We start from the raw sequence: 9664 nt of genomic DNA on the forward strand, positions 1-9664 counted from the left end.
TAAGAGAAGAAAAAGCAAGTCACTTTGCTAAATCAGACCAAGTCCTACCTAGTTCAGCATTTTGGTTCTAGCAGCAAGTACAAGAGCATAAAGGTAACAGTAACCACCTGTTGATTGCACCCAGAATCCTGTTAACAGAGGCATGGAGGTAATTTGGGAGACATCAAAATGTACATTCCAGGAGTAGCCAATGTAATGCCCTCCAGATGTTGAACTGCAACTCCCATCATCCTTGACCATTTGTCATGCTGAAAGGAGTTGACGGGAGCTAACATAAGAATGTAAAAAAAACCTAATCTGGAGGGAGAGAACTGCATTGGCTATCCCTGTTCTAGCCAGACAGCCCAACTCGCCTTGATTCTTGTAGCTTTCATTTGATGGGAATCAAATGGAAGTTTGTTGCCTGAGGTGGGGAGAGGTCTCTACAATCTTGTGTTTCATGGACAAATTAATTTTTTTCATCTTCTCCAGATGAAAATCTCCAGATATTTTCATCTTCTCCAGATATGTGCAGTAGAGTGAATTATGCAATGAACCCCCTTCCACTTAATTTTTTACTGTCTGGTAACCACAAAAGTCATTGCTTATTGATAGAAGGCAGGGGACAGGACTGATTGAAAGTACCACAAGAGATTGCTTGGGTGCTAGCATACATCCTGTACAGAACGTGCGCAGAGGTACAGTATAAGGATATGAATGCTGTGTCTGGGAACAGGCAGAATTCCAAATGAAATCTTAACTGTTTTTTACTCATTTTTTCCCCTCCAACAGGAATGTCCTAGTGGAGCTGTTAATGAAGAGACGTTCAAACAGATCTATGCACAGTTTTTCCCACATGGGGGTGAGTGGAGAGCATTCCATCTATGAAGTGTAGCTCAAATTTCAGAAATGATGAGTCACACAAAAATGATGCACATCAGCTTAAGAAAACTGATCTCCCTATAGAGGGGTTGGAATGCAGGGCTGATAGGCACCTCCACTACATTAAAGTATGGAACCAAAACTGACTCCACAGGTGATTTAAAAATGCTCATAATATGGTTGTTGTATAATTTTGAATATAATTTTGGATAATATCAGAATACTTGTGAGCATTGCATGTATGACTGCAGTTTGCATATGCTCATAAAAATAATTTAATTAGAATTAGAAGTGTCTATCTTGGTGATTTTTGGAGAGGATAGATGTAAAGGGTTTGTGAATAGTTTTGTGAGCCTTGATTGGCTATGGTCAGCCATATGCATTGGAAACATTGTTCTCTCTCTCAAAATTGGCTTCATATTCTGTTTAGTGGCTACAACATAAACAAAGAGCCAAATGGCTAGATATCTGATCTCTAACTGGCTGGGATTACTTGGGAAATCATGGAATAGCGTGGGGGGAAAGGTAACAGAAGCAGCAGCAAAGGGAGAAGAGGCTGTGAACAGTAGTGAGCAGGTATGAGAAAGGTAGGATTTAAGAGGTTGGGTGTGTGCCCTCTCAAATCACTACTTTCAAGTTGAAAAATTAACCAGGAGAACATTCAGCTCAGCTGTACATATGCTTATTTAAATTTCTTTAACAATACATCCTCTTACTGTGTTTTATTTCAGATGCTAGTATGTATGCCCATTATCTCTTTAATGCATTTGATACAGCACAGAATGGATCTGTGAAATTTGAGGTAACAGAATAATAGTTTGTTCTGATTATTATTTTCTATCATCTTACTGAACATCATAGTTTCCAAACCTTTTCCTTTCTATGTCTCTGAAGAAAAGTGTTGTAGGCCTGGCAGCTTGTACTTAATGTAACCAACAGAAATTGATCCAGTACATGTTGTCTTCTCATTCTTGATACAGCCCATCCCCATGCAAGCCCCATGGAAGTGAAAAGGTTGGCACCAAAGATATGGGGTAATGTGGTTAAAAGATCCTGGAAGCAAAATTTAGGTTGCTAGGTAGCATGTTGAAAGCCAGAACCTAGAAGGTAGCTTTCTCTATCACAAATTTGTAGTTTCAATGTGTTGATGAGACAGTGTCAGGGAGCAGGTTTTGGATTTGTTAGGCACTGGGGGAAATCTGGGATAAGCTGGGCCTATGCAAAAAGGACAGACTCCACTTGAACCAGAATGAAACCAGACTGTTGGTGCTTAAAATAAAAAGATAGCAGGACAACTTTTAAACATATTGTTGGGGGAAAGCGGACAGGAGCTGAAAAGAGTCCACTTTGGAACAAAACTCTTCCCTGGAATGAAGATGAAGAAAAATGATTAACATGCTCTGATGTTAAAAATGCTCTGATGGTGTTTCCTGCTTGGCAGGGGGTTGGACTCGATGGCCCTTGTGGTCTCTTCCAACTCTATGATTCTATGATTCTATGTATGTGGGGGAGGTATGGAACTAGGCACTGAGACTTGGCTGGTAGGCAGAATCATCAAGTCATATCGCTGTATCCTTAGGATTAATGAAGGGATGGTTAATGGTGTAAATAAATGTTATTGCAGAGAAGGGAATGTTATAATAAGGCAACATATTATAAGACACACACTTCTATACAGAGACTTGGAGAAAACTTTCTGCCCCAATTAAAATATATTTGTATTCTTCTGTCAAAAGGATTTTGTGATGGCACTATCCATTCTGTTGAGAGGAACGGTTCACGAAAAGCTACGATGGACATTTAATCTGTATGACATAAATAAAGATGGCTATATAAACAAGGAGGTGAGTCAGTGGCAGCTATTCAGCTTTTTAAAGGAAATGAAAATGGAGGGTTGGAAAATGCTGTTCAGCTGCTCATCTTAAAACATACGCATTTTTCGCTCTATAAGACGCACCAGACCACAAGACGCACCTAGTTCTTGGAGGAGGAAAACAAGAAAAAAAATATTCTGAATCTCAGAAGCCAGAACAGCAAGAGGGATCGCTGCGCAGTGAAAGCAGCAATTCCTCTTGGTGTTCTGGCTTCTGGGATAGCTGCGCAGCCTGCATTCGCTCCATAAGACGCACACACATTTCCCCTTACTTTTTAGGAGAGAAAAAGTGAGTCTTATAGAGCAAAAAATACGGTAATTCAACCTTGGCACGACAGACTGAAAACACCCCAGCCCAGGTCAGCATGTGCTGCCTATTCAACTATTGCTGGCTCTGAGCCAAAGCCAACTCACACTCATACATCTTATTTGAAGGAAAAAATAATTATGAGTTGGCTTTTGATACATGTTAAATAATAGGTATTTGCTATGAGTTTATTATTTTTTAAAAAATCTACCTGGACCCTCACCCTACACCCCAGGAGTTACAACAAATTCAATTATAATATATAACTCTCTAGGTAAAACTGAAGCACTTTAATTTTGGTTGAATCTCAAAGAGAACACATCTATATGACATTAGCAAACTAACAGGAGGAATAAGAAAACAGGAAGTAATGCAATTGTTGGACATACCGTGCCAGAGACAAGACTTTGAGAGAACAAAATGTCTGACTTAGATCTCGCCAACCAGTTTCCTTGGAAGAAGATGAAAGCAGGGAACAAGTTCACAACACATTTGTGGCCACAGTAATAATGAGTCTCACAGATAAATTAACAGCACATGGAACACCATATGCCAACTTGGCCATTTTAGTCCTTAACGACTTCGCCGATTTCATGGCAACAACCTCCCTCAATATGTTCAACAAATTACATGAACTAATTATCTCTTTTGAGCCACAAGCTGTGCCAGGAAGTGTTTGTGTTTCTTTGAACAGTCTAAGGTTCATAAGGCTTGCTACATACATCAAAGAAGCCAGATACCTTGGTTGAATTTGATCATGGTGGTGAATGAGACATCAGCAATCGGCAAGGGCAGCCTAGAAAATTGTGTTTCCTTTACAAAATCAGTCAAAGCCAGGCCCCTCTACTCAAATGCTAGTGTAGATTCTTGCATAATGTATGCCATATACTGCATTCAAATCAAACTATTCAAGAGATTATCTAGCCATCTCTATTTAAACAATAGAAACAAACAATTACAATCAGATTCAGGTAGGTAGCTGTGTTGGTCTGACACAGTCAAAATAAAAAAATATAAAATGGTCCAGTAGCACCTTATAGACCAACTAAGTTTATGAGGTGCTACTGGACCATTTTTTATTTTTTTATTTTTTTATTTCAATTACAATCGGATTCAAGTCATGGCCACCACAGTAGCCAATGGTAAAATGTGTGAAGATAATTTGGTAAATTAAGCCAGCTTGTCTTTAGTATTACATTAGAAAAGATTGGTGGAAAAGCACACTTTACAGTCAGTAAAAAGTAATGTGTGTATACAAGAAACTGCAGAGATAGATAGATGATAGATAGATAGATAGATAGATAGATAGATAGACAGACAGATAGATAAGCAGTCAGGGAGAGGGGTGTTCATTAGCCTAATTTCACTTTATACAGAGGTCCACAAATAGAAACTACTTTTTTAAAGCTATTGAAACTCTCAGATATATTCACCAGGTCTACCTTGATGTAGAAGCAGATGGCATTTGCAGAGCAAATTTGCTCCCAGGTTAATAATAATAATAATAATCCATAGAATGCATAGCTACCAAGCATAATTTTTTCCTTGAGGGTGATTAAGGAGTAAATGTGGAAAACTCTGTGTATTTTAGATTTCAAAATATGTTATAATCATAGATGTTTAGATCTAAAGCACAGCAACACTATTCCTTTGTGTGTGGGCTTTCAAAAAAAAACACAGAATAAGGGTGATGCCCACAAACTAGCTGCATTCTCTTTGTTGAAGGTTAATACTAGAAATGTTAGTGAGTCAACTCATTGCCAGAGCCCTGTTTGATGTCTCCCTTGTGCTTTGATTGTCACAATTCCAGGAAATGATGGATATAGTAAAGGCAATTTATGATATGATGGGCAAATACACCTACCCAGTGCTGAAAGATGATGCTCCAAGGCAGCACGTAGAAGTTTTTTTTCAGGTAAATTTTCATTTGTTAGTGCACATATATCTCCCTTATGTTTGAACTCACATACCTACTATATTTTCAGTCATTTTGTGTCTGGGCAGTGGAATCTGTTTAAATCTGCAAAACCACATAGATGTATATGAATCCTATCAGTGCTATATTATACTGCACTTTGTAAATGCAGTAGTGCTATGAACTCAAAGAGTTTGTATTTTTCTGTATTGCAGAAAATGGATAAAAATAAGGATGGTGTCGTTACTCTGGATGAGTTTATTGAGTCATGTCAGGAGGTAAGACTTCCTTTTATAGTAAAGCTAACCAAGAGATTGTCTCATGCCAGAAAGCTCAGATTTCACTTCACCCAAAAGCTGAGAGCTCCAGAACATCGGGTTTTGACTGGGCCATTGCAGCTGAACTTCCTTATGAAGTTCAGGGTTCTTTGCTGCACTTCACCACTGGTAGAAAGAACAGGGAAGACACGGTGCACATATTGCATACAGTGGGGCTGCACATACAGTTGCAATTTGGAGATAAAGGGATTGTGTACATGTGCACAGAGAACGCCATATATCTGTATTATCTGGATATGTCCAAGTCATGTTCTGAACTGTTTGTGCAACTGAGCAATCTTATGCAAACTTAGAAAAAGGTCTAGTGGGATTTATCCCCTTGTGGGTGTATTTATTATTTCACACTAAGAGTAGCAAGGCTCTCTTACTCATTCTGTAGACCTTCACTTATTGCAAACATTCTCCATCTGTTATGATGATATACAGGTAGAGATTGAGATAGCTATAGCTATATATTTACTAACCTAGAAGTGAGAAACAACTCCTCAAATTTCCATCTCTCTGCTCTTCTGAAATCACAATTTCCAGATGATTCCTGAAAGCAGTAGCTGCTGCATTTTAGTTTCTATATGAAGAAAAGACTGCAACCATGGCAAAACTAAAAGTTGGTGGAAGGTTCCAATGCAAAACAATACATGATACCTTATACTCTCAAAAATGGAAATGGTGTGAGTGGAATTGCCTCAGCATTCCTGAGGGCTCACCCACAATTAGCCTGTCCCATGCCTAGAAAGCCCTAAATGTAACCTGAAACCTGCACAACACTCATGAGATCCTAATCTAACTGAGTCTGTAACTGTTTCCTTTCAACAATCTATCTCAAGCATTTATGGCTTTTGACACCAGGCTTTACCCACCCTGCATTTCACTGAATTCTTTGCTCAGTGAAGAATTATGCAGAACCTGAAGGCTTGTTCACATACAGTGACATTTTGATTAGTGCTAGTAAAGAGGTTGCTATGGATTTTGAACAGTTCTGTACGGAAGCTACTCATGCAAAGTACAGCAAATCAATCGGAACCGCAGTGTTTGACCCCAAAATGGGTTTAAAATAGGTATAAGTTGGAACTAGTGGCAGCTGCCTAGATATCTTCTGTACTGAAGATTGTATTTGTGCAAACTGGGGGGTGAAATAGAAAAAGTAGCTTATATGGTTCTTATGTCTCTGAAATTTTGAAAATATAAGTATTTTGTAAGCTCAAGATAAACGTGAAATAAATGAACACATGGCTTTAAGAAAGAGGATTAAAATTAGACATCTGGAATACCATCCAGCTCCACTGAAACTAATTGACTTTAGTGGAATATTGATTGCTCCCCTGTTCTTTAATTCAACATTACACAAAGATGTAATGGGAAGCGCCACAGGGAAGGTAAACTATAGGAGGGCCATATCTCAGTGGTAGAGCATCTGCTTTGCATGCAAAAGGTCCCTAGTTCAATCCCCGGCATTTCCTGGTAGACCAGGGAATGCCCACTGCCTAAAACTCTAGAGAGCCGCTGAGACCCTCTCCATACTCTGCACTTAGTTTGCTTGTAGATTCCATTTTATATTACTATATTAATTGGATATGCATATTTGGATCACCATGGTCACAGTAGGTTAATGTCATTTGGAATAATACGGCATAATAATATGCTTATTAATTAAGAAGCCTTCAGTAGGAGAGAAGGTACCTCATCTTGGAAAGGGAATGAGAGCAGTCAATCCTAATTGACTCCTTGTGTACTAATGAAGTCACGCACAGGTCAAAGCAAAATTCTCATGCTGGCATTTGTGTCTGCATTGCAGCCCAAGTTGTTTACAGTGTATCACAGTCCAGAAGCAGGGCCTTGAATGAAAAAAAACAGATGGCTGGCAGTATATAGCACTGGGCGATATGCAAGTTTGCCTAGAAACATGTATAAAATAGGAGAAAATGCATAGCATTCAGAGCTGTTTCATATGGAAATTGGTTTTGGCCATAGACACTGGTACATTTGCACTCATTTAAACATGTTTTTATTATTTTCCAGGGACTTAACTATGCATTTACAGTACAAGGCCATTTCCATTTTTGTTACCTCTTGCGCTCTCTCTCTCTCTCTCTGACCTAAACTTCAGTTGAATCCTTGGGGTGGGTGGGGAGGCATTCCCAAGTCACCAGAATGGTATTCCACAGTCCCATCTCTCTCCACCCAGGCAAGCAAGAGGCTTTATTACAGTTCAAAAGAACATTCCATCCAAGCCAAAGAACTGTAGTGGTGTGTAGACAGATGTGCGGCCTAAGGGGAGGTGCTGGCTGGAGAGAATCCTGAGGATCATACAGGGAGGGCTGGAGGGCCATATTTGCTCTCTCCCCCCCCCCCAACTTGACGTTCCTCACCCTGGTATATAATATATATTTAAATGTAAAGGCAGCAACTTCAAGTCAAGCAATGGCGCAGGTCTATACATAGATTTTAGTTCAACAAACTGATTCATATATATTTACAGTAAGTATATGAAATGGGAAATGGCATTTAGCTTATAGTTTGATGAAATGAACTTGATTAATTGCAAATGATGATTTTCATCACTAAGATCCAGTTGACACTTTAGATTCTATGCAAATTTGGGATAGTTGTGCAACCTCAAGGCTTACAGCCTTGTTCCATTGCTGCTTGCAGGCCACAACATGGACTCGTCCATAGTCAACTTAAGGTTTATTTATGGATCTTCGGGGGGAAATCCATCTCTACCGGTTCTCCAGGCCTGGCAGAGCTGTTTGTGTATGCAATATAAATATGCATGGTTTATTTTCTCATTGCTTCCAGGATGACAATATCATGAGATCCTTACAGCTTTTTGAAAATGTCATGTAACAGCAGCTGAAGAACAGCATAGGAATCTGAGACTTTATATGTAATGAGACCCTGAAGAAAATGAGTCAAGATTTTTCTCCCCGCCACCTTTTTTGATGAAAGCTTTTTACTACTTGGACATACTCAGCGTGCAAGGATTTTATATGCCATCGCAAACTGAGCTGTGTCTCTGAATGCAACAAACTACATCTCGCCTCCCTCAAGAGACACTGATTAGAATTTATTTCATTTGGAAGCATGCTAATAAAACCTGACCAGAGAGACCTGCTGCTTAAAGTTTAATGAATTATTGAAGTTTAAATGATTAAAACAATATTCAAGTTTCTGTTAGCTAATCACAAAAGTTCTGCTGCTTTTGCTCTAGCAAGCTGGATTGCATATGGTACCACAGCATCAATAGCTTGCTATACATCTGTTGTAAGCAGAAACTCTTTTTGTATCATCACAGGACAAACAATTGTGCTTATATTTTGCTTTGACAGTGAGATATGCGCTAGAAAAACTCATGCTAGTTTTGCAAATGGACACAAATCTAACATGGTAAATGGCCAGCAAGATTAATTTAGGTCCTGTCTAGATGATCAGTTTGTAGTCAACAAAAGCAAATGAAATGCTTCCTGTTCAGAGACAGATACTGCATTTCCCCAGAACTTAAAAAGGCAACAGACTGCTGCTAGGGAAATGATTTATTTCCCCCACTGGCAAAGCTGTTGTACGCTGGAGGGCTTTCAGCAGTTGGCTGTTTCCTAGTGTCCATGGTATCAATAATAAAAAGTGATGCAACTCCATCCTCACCACATAGCCATTTGATATAGCAACTCTAACACCAATGCTCTGCCTGCAAAGAGGGGACTCGCTGAGAGCTGGAACTGACTCTTCCTAAGACAAAGCTTGGGGAAGCCTCTTGTCAAGTTTTACCACCAACACCTCCATAGGAAGTCTTCCCACTTTGCCACAAGGTAGGACTCCAAATCAGCTATGCTGGTGGAGGCTGATGAGTGTTGTAGTCCAAAATATCTGGTGGGCACTGGGTTAGGGAAAGCTGTTTTGGATGAACTTGGTGATGTGGGAAGAAGGTGAAATTCAAAGGCATGTGCACGGACACGTATTTGCCTTGGAACTGCCAGTTGTTATGGGAGCCCTCCTCCTCCTTCAGGCTGTGTTCTCTTTCCCATGCAATAGGACACAAATTATCCAGCATGGGAATAGTACCAGCAATGCCACTTCTATAACTGCCCACTCCCATTGTACTACAATCCCATATATGGATTGTTTTGTGCTCTACTGCCTCTGGACTGAGATCTGAAGGATTATTTCACAATGCCAAGCATGCAGCTGAGGCGTGCTTGCAGCTGATTGTCTTAACATGCCCAACTCATAACTTACTTCCCTTCTGTTCTTAAAAATTCATACTTGTGTCCCCTGCCGTCGCTCTGACTGACTCCAGTGAAGTTTCTCATTGTGCATACAAGTGAATGAAATTCCTCATAGTTCATCTGAGTCGAGAGAATCAGATAAAAGCAGAG

The 9664-nt window shown here is 39.7% G+C and overlaps 1 protein-coding gene across 10 annotated transcripts in view; it reads left to right on the forward strand.

Moving 5' to 3' along the window:
• Window positions 1-8401, forward strand: part of KCNIP1 (potassium voltage-gated channel interacting protein 1) — a 509279-nt gene extending 500878 nt beyond the window's left edge. For all 10 annotated transcript variants that reach the window (XM_082213088.1, XM_082213084.1, XM_082213087.1 and 7 more), the window contains 6 exons: window positions 772-841; window positions 1593-1663; window positions 2598-2705; window positions 4852-4956; window positions 5172-5234; window positions 8091-8401. In XM_082213088.1, coding sequence (XP_082069214.1) covers window positions 772-841; window positions 1593-1663; window positions 2598-2705; window positions 4852-4956; window positions 5172-5234; window positions 8091-8138 — 465 coding nt within the window. In that variant the 3' untranslated portion in view covers window positions 8139-8401. The remainder of the gene's footprint in view (window positions 1-771; window positions 842-1592; window positions 1664-2597; window positions 2706-4851; window positions 4957-5171; window positions 5235-8090) is intronic.
• Window positions 8402-9664: the final 1263 nt, after the last annotated feature.

This window comes from Podarcis vaucheri, assembly GCF_965113315.1.
Source record: "Podarcis vaucheri genome assembly, chromosome: 2".
Classification (NCBI taxonomy): domain Eukaryota; kingdom Metazoa; phylum Chordata; class Lepidosauria; order Squamata; family Lacertidae; genus Podarcis; species Podarcis vaucheri.